Source organism: Cryptomeria japonica, chromosome 8 (assembly GCF_030272615.1).
Source record: "Cryptomeria japonica chromosome 8, Sugi_1.0, whole genome shotgun sequence".
In the NCBI taxonomy this organism is placed as follows: domain Eukaryota; kingdom Viridiplantae; phylum Streptophyta; class Pinopsida; order Cupressales; family Cupressaceae; genus Cryptomeria; species Cryptomeria japonica.
Genome location: NC_081412.1, coordinates 352,980,364 through 352,999,752, shown reverse-complemented (window position 1 = coordinate 352,999,752; position 19,389 = coordinate 352,980,364). Strand labels below are relative to the sequence as shown.

The 19,389-nt window shown below is 38.7% G+C and overlaps 1 protein-coding gene and 1 non-coding gene across 4 annotated transcripts in view; both read left to right on the top strand.

Annotated features, from left to right (window-relative positions):
* The window catches only part of LOC131045330 (pre-mRNA-splicing factor ATP-dependent RNA helicase DEAH10), a 103,565-nt gene that overhangs the window by 28,594 nt on the left and 55,582 nt on the right, over window positions 1-19,389 (top strand). For all 3 annotated transcript variants that reach the window (XM_057978906.2, XM_057978905.2, XM_057978907.2), the window contains 3 exons: window positions 255-471; window positions 748-1,186; window positions 1,503-1,706. In XM_057978906.2, the coding sequence (XP_057834889.2) occupies window positions 255-471; window positions 748-1,186; window positions 1,503-1,706 (860 nt within the window). The remainder of the gene's footprint in view (window positions 1-254; window positions 472-747; window positions 1,187-1,502; window positions 1,707-19,389) is intronic.
* TRNAG-ACC (transfer RNA glycine (anticodon ACC)) lies at window positions 13,162-13,233 on the top strand. Its single transcript has one exon. It is a non-coding gene; the product is annotated as a tRNA-Gly (tRNA).

Sequence of the window (19,389 nt, the reverse complement as noted above, 5' to 3'; positions counted from 1 at the left end):
CATGGAGTAGAGTAACACAATTGGGAGGTTATTAGTTGTGAATATGAGAATAATTGATCAGCCAACATCTGGTGCAGATCTTCTCTGCAATGTTACACAAGGGGTGTGAAATGCAACTAGGAAATGCACATACAACTAACTTTGTGCTTGGTTGAAATCTGGATTTTTTTTTTAATATGAAAGAATGCTAGTAAGATTTCACTGCTCACATCTTGAGTCAATAAAATATTTTACTTTTATAATTATGGCTGCAGAATTGCCACAATTCTTGTTCAATGCTGGTTTTTGTCATGGTGGGAAGGTCATTGGGGTTACTCAACCTCGGCGAGTTGCTGCTGTTACAGTTGCCACAAGAGTGGCTGAGGAAGCTTCTGTCAAGTTGGGTGAGGAGGTTGGATATTCAATCAGGTTCGAAGATGCAACATCTAGAACAACCAGGATCAAGTACATGACAGATGGCATGTTGCTGAGGTGGGTTTTGTCTTTTTTTGCGAAACATTTATATGGCCGTTCCTTTCTGAAGCCTAGATAAAGATGTTTATAACTTGAATATACTGAAATTACTGTTAAGGCAACTTTTGCAGGGTGGAGTCTTGAAAAACAAATAAAATAAAAATCATATCTCAGTGGCTTAAGATAATTAGAGACTAAATGCCAATTATATTGTATTAAATTATATAATTTAAAAATAGAAGTGTTATGAGGTACGTAATTGTTTTTTTCACATATACTTTTAATGATGTGCAGGGAAGCTTTGCTGGACCCACTTCTTCTTAAGTATTCTGTAATCATTGTAGATGAGGCACATGAGAGAACAGTACACACGGATGTGCTATTAGGCCTGTTGAAAGATGTACAAAAGAGAAGATCTCTTTCAGTTGGTAGGAAAAATGATCATATGGAAAAAGAAAATGAAGACTTTAAACAATCAATGCAAGAAAATAGAGACAACTTGAATGAAAATGATAGTTCAGTTATGAAAAGGTGCAAGTTACCTTCGGATGCAAAAGTGGATCCCTTAAAATTGGTAGTCATGTCTGCAACTTTGGATGCTAGGGTTTTTTCTGAATATTTTGATGGTGCAAAAGCTGTTTACATTCAAGGACGACAGTTTCCTGTAGAAATCATGTATACATACACTGTAGAGCCAGACTATCTTGATGCATCATTGGTCACTGTCTTTCAGGTAGCTGTTAGTTGCCTTTTGTTTTCAATTTGATGTGAATTAAAAAGAATAAAATGATGCCAACTAATCCTATCATTTTATTTCAGGCATTATTCTGGTTGTGAGAGAAAATAACTTTGATAGTAATATCTGTGAACTATTAACTTCTACAGCTACATTTACTATTGTTTGCATTCTATCTTAACCTGACATCTCCTAGGAGCATTGTTTTATATTTTGTGCATTAGTAGAGTAAACTCATTGCCTTTTTATGAATGACTATGCTACCAATAGATAAACATCTATTTTTAACTATAATGGGTATTTGATCATCCAGATTCACATGGAGGAGGCACCAGGGGATATTCTTGTATTCTTGACTGGGCAAGAAGAAATTGAGTCCATGGAGAGACTTCTTCGAGAACGTGCTGAACACTTGCCTGAAAACATGCAAAAAATTTTGGTTGTACCTATATATGCAGCTCTTCCCTGTGAGCAGCAAATGCAAGTTTTTAAACCAGCCCCTGTTGGTTTTCGCAAGGTGAGTTACATTAGTGTTTATCTGCACTTGTGAAACACATGGCACTTAGGAATGCTATTTATTGATAGTCCCAATCAAATTTTTCTTTGAATCACATGCAAGCATGATTATGGATACTAGTCGTAAGGATTGGAAAGCTACTTTCAAAAACAAGAGTCTGTCATGATGAATTTTTCACCTGCAAACTGTGCAATACAATGTCAGTCTGCCCTCTAATAAAATATTTGGTCAGTTGTTTACATATATATAACAAAGTCACACTAAACTCTTATAAAAAATTAATTATTTTCTTTGGCTGAAAGTACAGGAATGAAGTTCAGTCTCCACTTGATGCTATGTTGGGTGAATTTTGTAAATAACTAAATATTTTAATTTGTTGTCATCTCTGAAGGGTTGGACTAAATCTGACCTATAGAAAAAATAAATGTACAAAAAATATGGAATGAGGTTCAGTCTCAACTAGATGTTATGTAGGATTAAATTTTGTGAGTGGTTAAATATTTTTTCTTTTTGAAATATCTGATGAAGTTTTCATAAGGTAAATCTTTTAAACATGGATGCAATCATTGATGGTTATAAATCATCACTCCCTCACCATTTCCTATTAGCGTGGTGTTACATAGCTGACCATCTATATCAGTCATGGCCATCAAATACCCTTGAGTCAAGGATCCTTACAACTTTGAGAGAACAATTATACCAATGCTGATTTAACTTAATATACTAATATTGAGGACCAGCTTATGTGTAGTCATTTGGAAAGGATCATTTAAGGTCATAATGATTGAATGCACATTTGTCAAGTGTAGTGCTTTGCTATGCACACCATTGATCGCAAGAACTTTGTAGTGCATTACTTTTCCATCCTCAAAGGTCTCAGAATGCATCCTAAATAGAAGTGGGATTGATAGGTCCCTGTTCTCCTCCAAGCAATCCTGTTCAGGTATAATATCTCTTGGAGTTGGGATCCTTTAGTTGAGTGGAACTTTGAAATATTTCAAGGCTCTCTTGTTAGAACAAAAGTATGATAGCTGTTGATTCCTTGATTAGATGATGTAGACATGTCTCTTTTAGCAGACCCCAAAGTGCGTAGGTTCTACCACTTGCATTCATCTCTGATGGTGTATTCTTTTTCCAGTGGAAATCTGTGAGTGGTAACATTTAGTGACAGTCCTCTTGAACCCACTCGTGCTTTCATCTTGCTCACTCATCTCAAATGTCTTGCTTACTCACCTCAAATGTCTTGTTTATTTGCACTCACTTAGCTTTCAAACTGGAAGTGTGAGTGTTCAATTGTCTGTTGAAGCCCCCAATCACCAAGCACACATTCCAGAAGAATACCCTGGTTGATGTTGAATCACTTCTGTGACTTCATTTGACGATCATCCACAATGAAATCTCATGGGCACACTATGATTGGTTAACAAATTCTCCTTTGAGCTCCTCACATGTAGTTTCATCGTAGATTCAGGGGTGTTAACTGTCTTCCTCACACATTTGAGCAGTCTATTCAACATCTGCAATTGATCATCAGACAGAGATTCCTCTTCTCCCTACATTTGCCCTCGCTCTTTTCTATTGTACTACAATTCTTCTATAGCTTAGATCACTGTATGTGGCATGATTGTGTGGCTTGCCTTTGTGTATAAATATGGGCTTTGCCCCTCTTTTAACTATCTTTTGACTTGTAATGAACTCGTCACGACATTTTGTTACTTAAGGTTTCTTCTTGAAGAGATTCTTGGATGCAATCTGTTTAAGTGATTTGTGCTTGCTCATTCTCCTCAAGTGGAATCCATCTAAAAAATAAATAGCTTTGATGATTGTTTGTTATGTGATGCATTAAGTTCTATTGAATGGAATGGATTTTTCTTGTTAGTTAGACTATGCAAGTAAGTTGAATCACCTTTGTCTGCACTCTACATGTGAATTTCGAGGGAGTGTTGAACATTAAAAGGATATTCAAATTTATCTGTTTTTTCTTGGCACATCCCCTCCTTTTGTCTTTGTTTCTTTGAACTATATCCACCCTTCTGACCTTTTTCCTTGGCACATTAGAATAGGAGTAGATTAGCATCAAAAGAAGGTTGCAGTCACCCCTACATTTCATAGAGTAGTGTTGGAGTTGATGTAGTCAATATTGCCACCATTAAGGAGTAGACCTCCATAGATTCCCACAATGTTTTGGGAACGTTGTTGGAATTCCTAGATCCAACGTATAGCCATTATGTGGGTGCTAATTAATGTGGTCTCCATTGGGTTTGATGATTGGTGTAGTGGGAATCCATTTGCCCTTGGTTGGGGCCACATGCCCTGCTTTGTTCATCCTTGCTACCATGGTTGTGGCCCAAAATCCATTTAGCCAAATGTTGGGTGCAATGCCTTGAATTGCTAATAATCTTTCTAGCATGTCTAGCGAGACTCAACTTATTCTTCTTATTGTGTTATCAATGATAACACAATATTCATGAGATACTTATATATGTGACAATTTTCTTGTACATCTTTATGGTAAGAGTCTGACCTTTTAAAGAATTACCTGATCATAAACATCAGGGCATTCTTGGGCTGTCTTATATCTCAGCAAGATATGTTTGCATTGTTGACCCCACAAAATGTACATGTACTCCTGTGTAGCTTGCAACTTTTGTGGATGTGAAACCCAGACTATTGATGACCTTACCAAAAAGAAAGACAGATAAACAGTATTCCTAATAATTCAAAAGCACTTCCTCAATTTCATCAGTTTGCCCCAGCCTTGTTGCTTAATATAAAACAACATGCTTGTGGTCTCAGTATCAGCCTTTATAGGTTTTAATGTTCATAATCAAGATTATAATAAAAAAGCTCCATATATGGAACTTTTTTCCAAAAACACTTTCTGTTATGTTACCTGGGGATGCGTCCCTGGGCCTAAAAATCCCATCCCTGTCCTGGGGACATACCCTAGGTGTCCCTGATCTGCACATTTTCGCTGGAAACGTCCCGGAAACCCAGGGACACCACTGCTTGGCGCCGTCTTGGGGACGGCCCCTGACCATCTTGGGGATGGCCGGACATCCCCGGCTCCAGGCAGCCATTAAAAAAAAACTCAAATCAAAAAACATTTTCTTTATGACTATTGACAATGAATTCTTTTGGACTGCAGACAACAGTAGAATGAGCAGATTAGCTATAAAATGAACTGGATTGTGACACGATCCATAGAAAGAAAGCATACAACTGTAGAATAAGAGTATACAAATATAACTTTTTTCCAACAATGGGCAAACATGCAACTGCATACAGCTGTAGGATGAACAAAAGTATGACTGCTTAGAGCTGTAGAATGAAAGCATACAGCTGTAAGACAAAGTGGAAAGCTGTGGAATAAGAGAATATAGCTGTAACCATTTTTTGCTAACAGAAAGACATATGACTGCACACAGTTGTTGAATGATGACGGGCAAATAGTTTCGTGGGATCACTTATTAATAATGTTTTGACAATGAATTCTGAATTCTGAATGCATATTGAGTATTGACAATGAATTCTAATTTCTGAACACAAATTTTATTGTTAAGGTTCTATAATGTATACATGCATGCTTTATCCATGTTTTCATATGAATATAATGTATATATGCATGTTTTATCCATGTTTTCATATAAACATTTCAAATTTCTCTATATATTTGAAACTTTCCCTATATTTTATATAGCTGTTCCCTCGCCATCCCCAAAATTGGCTCGAAAAATTGGCATCTTGGGACGTGTCCCCCTATCCTGGAAACTTGAGGCAACCTTGACTTTCACAAAAGCCTGTTGAATGCTAAGCTGCTCCATGCAGCTAATTTTTAGATCCATTCTTTTGGGGCCTATATCTAAACAAAATATAGGGTTATCAACACATGCATCCCTCTTCGGTATCAACGCATGCATGTGTTGTCGGTGTGGATGTATGTAGCTAGGTCGGAGCCCTTCTAGGGCCGACCTTGCACACCTAGCACGTTTGATTTAGCCCTGTCCTATCTTGCTTGTGTAATGTGTGGGGCTATTTGAGTTTGGCGCCAACCTTATGTTTTGCATTGTAATTAATTTACCTAGCCGACCTAAGGCAAATTGGAAGGCTAGTGTCTCATATATATGTAATGTCAACCTCATTGTAATCACACACGTTCAGCATCTACATTCCTATTTCGGTATCCTACGGCAAAGTATCTCTGTGATCAGCGAATCATATTCAGAAGACAGCGAACGTTATTAGAAGACAGTGAACATTAGTAGAAGCACAGCGAACACCTTTGGAAGCATAGCGAACACCTTTGGAAGGTCAGCGAACTCCATCCAAGGGCAGCGAACCTCTCTGCTACTGTTCTTTCTGACAGCAGTCTTCATTTGGAAGGTCACTGAACTATACTTGAAGGCCATGAACATCATTCTAGATCAGCAAACTTCATCCTTGTGACAGCAACACCTGTATTTCAGATAAGTTCATCATTGCAGTCTGCCCTAGGTTACTGTGCATAGTTTGTTGATAGCTTCAAGTATTGAAGCTCATTGTAAAGATACATTTGGTTATTGCCTAATAAAGATCTGAGATTTGTTGTTGGGGTTTTCACCTCCAAGAGGGAGGTTTTCCCAGGGTATATTGGTGTTCTTTGTGCACATTGACTTGTTTTTTGTCATTGCTATCTAATTTGCTATAGTCTGATACAAAATTAACATGGTATCAGAGCTAAGGTTGTCTCAGTTGTGATCAGACCTTGTAGCAGCGCTCCTACTTCACATTCTTCACACCATTTTCAGCATTCAAGATGGTGTATGGTCTGAAAGTTGAGGACAGACTTGAAGGAGCATCAAATTTCACCTCATGGAAATTCAGAATTCTTGTCACCGTAGAAGAAAATGATCTTTTGGAGTTCGTGCAAGGGAGCAATCTGAACCTGAAGATCAAGATGCAAGGCTTCAATTCAAGAAGAATGCAGTCAAAGCCATGAAGATCTTCATTGATTCCGTGAAAGATCATCTTGTTCTTATCATCTCCAAGATGCCTTTAGCCAGAGATATGTTCAAGACATTGGAGGGGATGTATGAGATCAAACAACACAAGTAGAGCACTTGCATTGCGTCAGCAGCTTCATCAAGTCAAGATGGCGAAGGGAGATTCTGTCATCACCTACTTCATGAAAATTTCAGAATTGAGAGATCAGCTCAGCGCCATTGGAGATGAAGTTGTGGACAAGGACCTAGTCATGCTTGCATTGAATGGTCTTCCTCACTCATGGGAGCCATTTATCCAAGGCATAAGTGGGAGATCCAAATTTCCCAAGTTTGACCGCCTCCGTGCTGATTGCATTCAAGAGGAATCGAGGTTGGCTGCAAGAGGTATTATCAAGAGCCCTCATGGTGAAGACTCTCATGTTCTTGCTGCTCAATCCGTCAAGAAGAAAGGAGGGAATTGGAAGAAAGGCAACTTCAAGAGGAGTAGAGATCAAGAGTCAACATTTGCACTTGATTCCAAGAAGAAGAAGAAAGACCTCTCTCGCATTCAGTGTTTCAGATGTGACAAGTTTGGTCACTATGCAAGAGACTACCAGTCAAGACCGATGCAACAAGGGGTCAACATCAATGAAGTTTCAAATCAGAACGAAGCGAAAGACAACTCCAATGAATTCCTCTTCATTTCAGCCCTGTCAAGCAATGTTCCCACAGACAGTGATACCTGGCTGATTGATAGTGGAGCTTCTAGATACATTAATGGCTATCAGGAGCACCTTTCAGATTTGGTTGAGAGGGAGTCTAATCTCCAAGTCATCATTGGAGATGATGCACGCTATTTTGTGAGAGGGTTCGATGCTACTTCCCTCAACCTTGATTCGGGAATCTCTCTTCATCTCAGTGATGTCCTGTTTGTTAAGATATAGCCCTTGTGAATCTAACTGATGGTAAATCGGTTATTATTTGGAGAGTGATATATTAACAGAGCATACAGTTTGGAAATTAAACATAAACAAACTAATTGTTATGAACGGTTGCCTCCGTAGGGACATGTCCATACGTGGCAACTGCCACGTATGGACATGTCCCTACATAGGCAACCTTTCCTCTTGTATTTAAACCGGATTCAATGATGGAGACGATCAATAACTCACGGCAATCAGTCTTCCAGAATTGCTGTCATTATTCTTCGATCCATATTTCACAACATGGTATCAGAGCCAGCATATTAAGAGAATAAATTAGACAGCCATATTACTCATAAGCATTTATCGGAAGTAAATAACAAATCAACGCAGAGGCTATATACGCAGAGGATATATCCGACTAAGAAAATATTCAAAATGTCAAGTAATATGAGAGTGGAAGATAGACTCGAAGGAGCCTCCAACTTCGTTTCCTGGAAGATACGAATCATTGCCATTCTTGAAGAACTAGAATTAGAGTCTTACATAGAAGAAAATCTAGACATGCCAAATGATGAACCAGAGAAATCTACCTGGAAAAGGTGTAATAATAAAGCAAAGAAAATAATTATTGACTCAGTCAAAGATCATATTCTTCCATCTATAGCCAGACTGCCTAAAGCATATGAAGTATTTAAAACCATTAAAAATACATATGAAGTTAACAATACGAGCAGAATGTTAACCTTGAAACAACAACTTTTAAACATAAAGATTAATAAAGATGATACAATATCTACATACTTTTCAAGGATATCTGAAGTAAAAGACCAATTACAAACTATTAGAAATGAGATAGATGATCAAGAAATCTCTCTCATAGCCCTAAGAGGATTACCAATTTCATGGGAATCCTACATTCAATGTATTAGCAGAACACCCCCCTTACCCAAATTTGAACAACTTAAGAATGAGTGCATTCAAGAGGAATCTTGACTAATCTCAAGAGGATTAGGGACAAATAAAGAAGGAGAAATCCAAGCACTTAATACAAATACCTTCAACAAAAATAAAAAGTTCTCCAAACGGAAGAGAGGAAATAAAAACCATCAGAAAAGAGATATGTCTAAAATTCAGTGTTACAAATGCGACAAATATGGCCACACTCACAGGAATTGTCCAGAAAGGAAGAAAACACAAGCTACTCTAGCCGAAGTCATAGTAGAAAACTAACTTTTCTTCTTAGCCCTATCAAGCGAAATAAATACAAATAAAAATACTTGGATCGTAGACAATGGAGCATCAAGGCATATAATTGGATTCAGAAATCAGTTTGAAACACTTAACGGGCACTCAAGTGAAGAGGTTACTATTGGAGATAACTCCACATATCCTGTGAAAGGAATAGGGACCTGTACTATCAAACTAAGAAATGGAGTATCTCTACAATTAAAGGATGTTCTGTTTGTACATGGAATAAAAAGAAATCTAGTCTCAATCTCAGGCCTAGCTGATCAAGGATATCGGGTTACCTTCAATGAAGATAAAGTTCTACTCTGGCCTAAAAATACAAATATAAAAAATGCCATAACAGTAGGTTCAAGAGATGGTAGCCTATACAAACTATGCAGTGATCAAAAGGAAGCACTAAATCTTGAAGTTTCAAATAATAATGAATTATGGCACAAAAGATTAGGACACCTAAGATATAGTGCTCTATCCAACATAAAGAAGATTACTTCAGGACTGCCCCAACTAAAATCTGAACACATAGGCATTTGCAAAGGATGTGCCTTGGGAAAGAATGTGAAAGTTTCTTTTCCCTCAAGTGAGCACAAATCAAAAGTTATTTTAGAACTAATTCACTCAGACCTATGCAGTCCCATGCCAACACCATCCCTAACTGGATCCTTATACTACATAATCTTTGTTGACGACTACTCTCGAAAAACATGGATATATTTTCTAAAGTGCAAAGACTCAAATGAAGTACTATCTAAGTTCAAAGAATTCAAGGCACTAGTAGAAAACTAGTCAGGGAAGAAAATTAAGGTGTTAAGATCCGACAATGGGGGAGAATATACATCTGACAACTTCAAAGACTTTTGTAATTCTGTTGGGATTAAGAGGGAGTATATTGTACCATATAATCCACAACAGAATGGAGTAGCAGAAAGAAAGAACAGAACCATAATTGAAGCAGCAAAAGCCATGATGCATGACCAAAACTTACACACTTCATTTTGGGCAGAAGCTTCAAATACAGTAGTCTACATTCAAACAGATGTCCGCACTCAGTTCTAGAAAACATAACTCCTGAAGAAGCTTTTACAGGGAACAAACCAGACTTAAGTCATTTAAGGATATTTGGCTGTCCCGTATATATACATGTTCCTAAAGAAAAGAGGACAAAACTAGAACCATCCGGAAAAAGAGGTATCTTCATTGGCTATAGTGAAAATACTAAAGGATATCACATTTACATTCCAGGGAAGAAATCTGTTGAGATAAGTAGAGATGTAAAGTTTGAAGAAAACACTACACTCAAAGAACCTGAGGATGATAACATTACTAAAGAAGAAGAAGATCACATAACTGAGATTGAGAGGGAGAATATCATAGAAAATTCCAAACCTTCAGACACTGAGAGGGAGGACATCATAAGAGTTTTTGAACCTCTTGTTGATGAAAATATTGAAACACTCAATAACAAGAAAAGATCTCTATGGGCAAGGAAAATGATTGAAGAGAATAATGTAGAACCAAATGAAATTTCCAAAGAAAATAAGAGAACAAGAACTCTAAAATGTTATGCTGCACTTCTAATCGAACTCACAAATTCTGAATCAACAAATGTCAGAGAAGCCTTATCAAAACAGGCTTGGAAAGATACTATGGTTGAAGAATATCAATCTATACTAAAGAATGATGTTTGGGATATAGTGCCTAGACCAAAAGACAAATCAGTTGTCTCATCCAAGTGGTTATTCAAGATCAAATATGCATCTGATTGCAGCATTGAAAAACATAAAGCTCGCTTTGTGGCCAATGGATTCTCTCAAAAAGCAGGAATTGATTATGAAGAGACATTTGCCCCAGTTGCTCGGTATATGTCAGTAAGAACAATCATTGCAATTGCAGCATCCAAAGGATGGAAAATTCACCAAATGGACGTAAAGACTGCCTTCCTAAATGGTTCAATTGAAGAAGAAGTATATATAGAACAACCAGAAGGATTCACCATACGTGATAAAAATTGCTATGTTTGTAAACTAAAGAAAGCTCTCTATGGATTAAAACAAGCACCTAGGGCCTGGTATGCAAGGATAGACAACTATCTCTCCAAACTAGGGTACTCCAAGAACCTAGCAGATCCCAACATCTACTTCAAGGCTTCAAATGGCAATATGATTATATTGGTCCTTTACGTGGATGATCTTTTGATAACAGGAGAGGATAATCTCATTGAGAAATGTAAGCAAGATCTGGTAGCAGAATTCGATATGAAGGATCTAGGGCTTCTACATTATTTTCTGGGATTAGAAGTATGGCAGAAGAAAAACTACATCTTCCTAAATCAAGGAAAGTACACCACAGATATTCTAACTAGATTTGGGATGATGGAGTGTAAGCCATTAGCTACACCAATGGAAACTAATTTGCACAAGCTGAAAATTGAGGCAGAAGATTCAGAACCTACAGATCCCACACTCTATAGACAAATCGTCGGTTCACTCATGTATTTGGTAAATACTCGTCATGATATCTGCTATGCTACAAATGTATTAAGCCACTTCATGTGTGAACCTAAGAAGATACATCTAATGGCTGCTAAACACATTCTAAGATATTTACGAGGCACAATTGGACTTGGCTTAAAGTATGAAAATGTTGAGATTCAACTTGAAGGATATTCTGATTCTGATTGGGCCGGAAGTACCACTGACCGGAAAAGTACTACAAGGTGTTGCTTCAATCTTGGTTCTGCTATGATATCTTGGTTCAGTAGAAAACAATCAGCAGTTGCACAAAGCTCCACCGAAGCAGAATATATGGCAACCTCCATGGGAGCTCATGAAGCGGTATGGCTAAGAAAGTTATTATTTGGATTATTTGGAAAAACTTTGAATTTAACAATAATTCACTGTGATAATCAGAGCTGTATCAAGCTCTCAGTAAATCCAGTTTTTCACAATCGATCCAAACATATTGAGATCCCTTATCACTACATAAGAGATATGGTAGATCGAAACGTCATAAAACTAGTGTACATCAGTACTGAAGAACAAAATGCTGATATCTTCACCAAGCCACTTGCAAGATTGACCACTTGCAAGATTGAAGATAGAATACTTCAGAAGTAAACTTGGTATGACTAGATTATAATTGAGATTATTAGGATGAAATTCCTACCATGTGTAATTTGTTCATGAATAAATAAATAAAATGTATATTGCAATATTCTAACTGTGTTCAAGAAGATGACGATCTTCTTATGTTTAAGGTTACTATTTCAAGGTGACGATCTTGACAATAGTTGACCAAGTGTCAAGATTGACTACATTAAGTTGTTGTCCCGGACTGTGCCGGATATCTTGATCCTAAAGTATGTGATCATCTCATGATTGACTTCTTAAGTGATTGTCCCGGACTAAGCCGGATATCATGATATTGAGTTTATTGTCATGACAAGACTATATTAAATGTTGTCCCGAATTGTGTCGGAAGTCATGACAGAATATGCTCCCAAGAAAATTACTTAGATCCACTCCTGCTAAGAGGGAGTGTTAAGATATAGCCCTCGTGAATCTAACTGATGGTAAATCGGTTATTATCTGGAGAGTGATATATTAACAGAGCATACAGTTTGGAAATTAAACATAAACAAACTAATTGTTATGAACGGTTGCCTCCGTAGGGACATGTCCATATGTGGCAACTGCCAGGTAAGGACATGTCCCTACGTAGGCAACCTTTCCTCTTGTATTTAAACTGGATTCAATGATGGAGACGATCAATAACTCACGGCAATCAGTCTTCCAGAATCGCTGTCATTATTCTTCGATCCATATTTCACAACACTGTTCGTGCGAGGATTCATTAGGAACCTTATCTCCATCTCAGCCTTGGAGGATAAAGGTTATCAAATTGCGTTCTCAGAAGGAAGAGTCCTCGCATGGCCAAATAAATCCAGCGTCAAATCTGCTCGTGTGATTGGGAACCGGTATGAGAGCTTGTACAAGCTTTCTACTCGTCTAGTCCAAGCTCTCCTTCATGACTCCTCCAGTTCAAGTGAGCTGTGGCATAGAAGACTTGGACATCTTCACTTCTGGGCTCTTCCAACCTTAGAGAAGATGGTTAAAGGTATGCCTAAACTCAGTCATGTTCATAATGATACTTGTAAAGGTTGTGCTATGGGTAAAAATACTAAGAGTCCATTTCATAATAGTGAGAGTAGGTCAAAAAAATTATTAGCTCTTGTGCATTTTGATTTATGTGGACCTGTGTTAGTTGCATCTATTGGTGTTGGAAATAAGCCACACTCGGTCCGACGATGGACTAGTCCAGTAGGGGCCAGTAGCTCAGTGGTAGAGCACTCCAGCACCGTATGGAATGTCCTAGGTTCGAGTCCTAGCTGGTCCATGTCTCAACATGGTATCAGAGCCAGGTCCACGCTAGGAGCCCCAAGCACACGAGAGGTGTGGCTTAAGGGGGGGTGTTGGTCTTGGAAATAAGCCACACCCAGACCGACGATGGATTGGTTCAAGAGGGGCCAGTAGCTCAGTGGTAGAGCACTCCAGCAGCGTATGGAAGGTCCTAGGTTCGAGTCCTAGCTGGTCCATGTCTCAACAACATCTCCTAGTGGATTCTTGTATTATGTAAGCTTCATAGATGACTACTCTAGAAAGACTTGTAGAAAATTTATTTGGAAAAAGAATTAAAGTATTAAGGTCTGACAATGGAGGTGAATACACCTCGGGTAGCTTTCATGATTTTTGTATTGAGGTAGGGATCACGAGGGAGTTCTGTGTCCCTTACAACCCTCAGCAAAATGGGGTTGCAGAAAGAAAGAATAGATCTATAGTTTAAGCTGCAAAAGCCATGATTATTGATCAAGATCTTCTAACTTTTCTATGGGCAGAAGCTTCTAGAACAACTGTATACATTCAGAACAGATGTCCTCATCGGATATTGAAGAAAATGACTTCAGAAGAAGCCTTTTCTGGGATCAAACCTGATATCAGTCACTTGAGGATCTTTGGATGTCTAGTTTATGTACATGTGCCTAAGGACAAGAGGACCAAGTTGGAACCTTTTGGCAAGAGAGGAATATTTGTGGGCTACAACGAATCTTCCAAGGCCTACAAAATCTACATTCTAGAACATAGGTACATTGAGGTTAGTAGAGATGTTACATTTGAGGAAGATGTTGCATTCAAGAAATCCAAGGGTTCGTGCATGGAGATAGAAGATAAAGCTCATCTTCAAGACATGAATATTGATCATGATCCTGAGATTCAAAGGGAGACTTCAGATCCTGTGATCCAGAGGGAGTCTTCAGAACCTGAGATACACAATGATCCAGTTGAACCTATGGATCCTACTGATGGGCCTAGAGATATTGTTATATCTCAAAAGAGATCTCTTTGGGCAAGGAACACTATGCAGGAGGCAAAACAATTCGTGGCTCCTAGAGGTACATTTCGAGAAAGTCGGAGGCCTCAGAAATTCTCTTGTTATGTTGCTTCGATGTGTAATCTCATTGTGACTGAGCCTATCGGTGTTGAGGAAGCCACAAATCAGCAAGTATGGAAAGATGCCATGGACGAAGAATATCAATCCATCCTTAAGAATGATGTTTGGGATATTGTGTCGAGACCTAAGGGCAAGTCAGTTGTATCTTCCAAGTGGCTATTCAAGGTCAAACATGCATTTGATGGTAGCATTGAAAAATACAAGGCTAGATTCGTGGCTCCTGGTTTCTATCAGAAAGAAGGGATAGATTATGAAGAAACATTTGCTCCAGTTGCTCGATATACTTCCATCAGGACCATCATTGCCATTGCAACAACTAAAAGGATGGAAGCTACATCAGATGGATGTGAAGACAACCTTTCTCAATGGTGTGATTGAGGAAGAGGTCTACATTGAGCAACCCTGAGGGTTTCGTGATCCATGGGAAGGAGTCTCATTTATGCAAGCTGAAGAAAGCGTTATATGGCCTTAAGCAGGCTCCTCGTGCATGGTATGAGAGGATTGATAGATACTTGACAGGTTTAGGCTTCTGCAAGAATGATGCTGATCCGAACCTCTACTTCAAGGTATTTAATGGTGAAATGTTGATCTAGGTGTTATATGTTTATGACTTATTTGATATAGGGGAAGATCATCTCATTCACAGGTGCAAGAAGGAGTTGACTTCAGAATTTGAGATGAAAGACGTAGGACTCATGCACCTCTTTCTAGGGTTAGAAGTATGGCAGAGGCCTAATGAGATCATCCTAAGTCAAGGCAAATACACCATTGATATCTTGAAGAGGTTTGGAATGTTAGACTGCAAGTCCATGCCTACTCTGATGGAAACTAACTTGAAGAAATTGAGGGAAGCTGCAGCTAGTTCAGATCTTGTGGATCCTACCATTTACATGCAGTTGATTGGATCCTTGATGTATCTAGTTAACACTAGACCAGATATTTGCTATGCAGTGAGTGCACTTAGCCAATTCATGAGTGAACCAAGACAGATATGTCTAGTTGCAACCAAGCACATCTTGAGGTACTTGCGTAGCACAGTTGGCTATGGATTGAAGTACTCCAACACTTCTGAATTTGGAGGGTTATTCAGATTCTGATTGGACAGGTCGTGTCACTGATCGCAAGAGCACTTCTGGAGTTTGCTTCAGCTTGGGTTCCGCCATGATTTCTTGGTGTACCAGGAAACAGTCTTCAGTGGCATTGGGTACTGCAAAAGCATAATACATTGCAGCATGTGTGGCAACTCGCGAAGTAGTGTGGCTTCAGAAGCTCCTTGCAAGATTGTTCGGACAATTGTTGGAGCTTACTATCATTCTCATCAACCCCCTTGCCAAAGTGAAGTTTGTGCATTTTCGGGACCAGCTAGGAGTTGTGGAGAATGAAGCCCTTGTTGAGAGGGAGTCTCAGCATCAGTGATACATTGAGATGCATCTTCCACCCTCTGCAAGTAGGCATGGTGGAACCACTCTTTGTGAGTAGGCATGGTGGAACCACTCTCTGTGAGTAGGCATGGTGGTAATGCACTCTTCTCTGGGAGAAGTTTGAGGTGAAAGCAGAGAAACAAGAATCGCCCAAAATCGCCGAGTTTGGGCGATTCTCGAGTTGAGTTGCCCTCCTCGCGTTTGCCGGGCTCGGACTCGGACTCGGTCGAGTCTGGGGTCCAAACTCGCTTGGACTTGGCCAGACTTGCCAAACTCGGCTAAACTCGGCCAGATTCGGCTAGACTCGGCCAAACTTGGCCAGACATAGACTGGGGTCCAAAATCTTTAAAAATCTCTAAATTTCTTGAGTTTTTCATTTTTCCAAGTCTAGCTGAGTCTGAAGCCGAGTCTGACTCCGAGTCTCGAGTTCGATTCTGAGTTGGCCTTGCCAAGTCCAAGTCCCGTTTCTTTGGGTGAAAGCCTTCCTCCACCCTTTGCGAGTAGGCATGGTGGATCCATCCTCTGCGAGTAGGCATGATGGATGTCATGGAAGAAATTCCATGATGTACTTGTGTTTTTCCACCCTCTACGAGTAGGTATGGTGGACCCACCCTTTGCGAGTAGGCACGGTGAATGTTATGATTTAGTATTTGTGCTTGTTCATCCTTTGGGAGTAGCTATGGTGAACATCATCCATGGGAGTAGCCATGGTGGCTGTATTCATTTGTTCTTTTCATGGGAGTAGCCATGTATCTCAGATCTTGTGAAGGTCTCCTCCCTAGCTAAGAGGGAGTGTTGATGTATGTAGCTAGGTCGGAGCCCTTCTAGGGCCGACCTGGCACACCTAGCACGTTTGATTTAGCCCTGTCCTATCTTGCTTGTGTAACATGTGGGGCTATTTGAGTTTGGTGCCAACCTTATGTTTTGCATTGTAATTAATTTACCTAGCCGACCTAAGGCAAATTGGAAAGCTAGTGTCTCATATATATGTAATGTCAACCTCATTGTAATCATACACATTCAACATCTACATTCCTATTTCGGTATCCTCTAGCAAAGTATCTCTATGATGAGCGAACCATATTTAGAAGACAACGAACATTATTAGAAGACAACAAACATTAGTAGAAGCACAATGAACACCTTTGGAAGCATATCGAACACCTTTGGAAGGTCAGTGAACTCTATCCAAGGGCAGCGAACCTCTCTGCTACTGTTCTTTCTGACAACAATCTTCATTTAGAAGGTCACCGAACTATACTTGAAGGCTGTGAACATCATTCTAGATTAGTGAACGTCATCCTTGTGACATCAACACTTGCATTTCAGATAAGTTCATCATTGTAGTCTGCCCTAGGTTACTGTGCATGGTTTGTTGATAGCTTCAAGTATTGAAGCTCACTGTAAAGATACATATGGTTATTGTCTAATTAAGATTTGAGATTTGTTGCTAGGTTTTTCACCTCCAAGAGGGAGGTTTTCCCAGGGTATATTGGTGTTCTTTGTGCACATTGACTTGTTTTTTGTCATTGCTATCTAATTTGCTATAGTCTGATACAAAATTAACAGTTGGAGTCAAATGATACTCAAAAATTTGTCAATCTTGAAGTCACAAGGCACTCTGCACCATAGTTACAAGACTCGCTTGGACTCGCCTAGATTCAACAAGTCCAGAGGTGAGCTAGGTAAAATAAGGACCAGGGACGCAAGACTTGGGTCCAAGCGAGTCTGCAAGACTTGCTAGACTCGGCCAAGATTAGAGGTAAAAAAGTTAGAAAACTATAATAAACAAAATTGTAAAGCATTAATCTGACATTGTAGTTATTGTTTAAAAAAGCTTACAACCTTGCGATGTTTGTTTGGTGTATCACATTCCCATCTAGGATCTATAAAAAAATATGAAAATGGTGTGGTCCATGAAGGTCTCTATGGTTTTGAAGGTCTTCATTTGGTCTTGGTGGTTGAGGCTTTGACCCTTGACCCTGCCTTGTATCACGACAGGGAATGTCATGCCCTCTTTTACACACTTGGAACACATGATTGATCATGAAACACCTACAATTTTTTTTCCGTAAAACATAACAATAACTCACAAATTAATGCTCAATTTGAATTAAATAAAAATGTAAAAGTTCCTAAATACTAATTTGCACACCTATGACACAATCTTTGTGTCACCAACAACTCATTGTCGGTAGGTGGCGAAAGATTTCCGAAGAGTGCAGGCATAAGGGCTCCTGACATCACACCCTAACATTTATAGGTAAACCTAGCATGGGTAAATAATATTAGGTCATTTTCTAGAAGTAAATAATTTTTTTTAATTGCTCAAGATCAAACTATATAAGATGAATTGATCATTATAACGAGATTGAAAACATAACCAAATAAATTAATTAATTTGGCTAAATTGTTCACTATATGTTTTACATTAAATAATTCAAAGAATATGAATTCTACTGAAATTAATAACAACAATGATTTCTTTAACAATAAATAACAATTTATTACCTTTTTTTTCATCAATCACAATAGAAGCGGTGTTTGCTTTTGACTGGAGCAAAGAACCAGTGAGACCACATTTTTGAGGGGTCTCATCCTCAAGTTTGTTTGGCAATAACACTCTTATATCTCCTTGTGTCGTCTTGTCTACCATGCCTAGGCATCACCTTATCTATCCATTACCTATCTGTGAGACACATGGGCCTCGAGTAGACTCGAACCCAAGACCTCCCATGTAGGAGGCTCGCAGCTAACTGTTGCGTTGTGGGATCATCCCCTACAATTTATTACATTTTACCTATTATACTATAATTTAAATAATTTGAAGGAAATTATGTTTCACTTAATTAATAATCACAATGTTTTAGTTAATAATAATCGCTTTTACCTATTATTTGATCTATGTAGGCATGTGGAGGTAGACTGAATATCTTTATGTGTTATTGAACTACAATTATTAATTAATACATTTGTCATAAACAAAGTTCCCAGATTCGGACTCGGCTCTGACTCGGCAAGGCTGACTCGACTCGTGACTCGGCTCGAACTCGACAAAATAAGAAAACCCTTGAAATTTGGAGATTTTTAATGATTGAAAACTTGTTTCATACACCCATTATTGAATTAAGCTTAAAGACACTATAACATCATCAAATAGAAGCTAATTTGATCACATACATAAACATACATCCATCACATGCGTAGAAATGTAAATTGTAGCTGAAGGAATTAGAAAACATAGATATATAGAGTTATAAATGTTGTCCAATGTATATAAAATCCATGACTTCAAATGTTCCCAAACATATATGTAACTATAAAGTGTAAACAAAAACAAGTCTATGGCTCAGGCTCTGGCTCAACCTCGTCTATCTGCCTCCTAGAAAGGCGTCTAAGGTAGGTCTTGGATGACTGAGTATCCATAGTCTCTGCCTGTGATGTGCCAGTCTGAGTAGCCATAGGTGTTGTGCCTGATCGTGCTCTATCCTCCTCCTCTGCCATAGCCACAACCTCAACCTCTCTGTCTGCCTGGCCAATCCCTTTTAGGGTTATAAGAAAGGGAAATGGCAAAAAAAATCATTAAAAAATGTTATACTTTTTTTGTTTTTTTGACTGCACT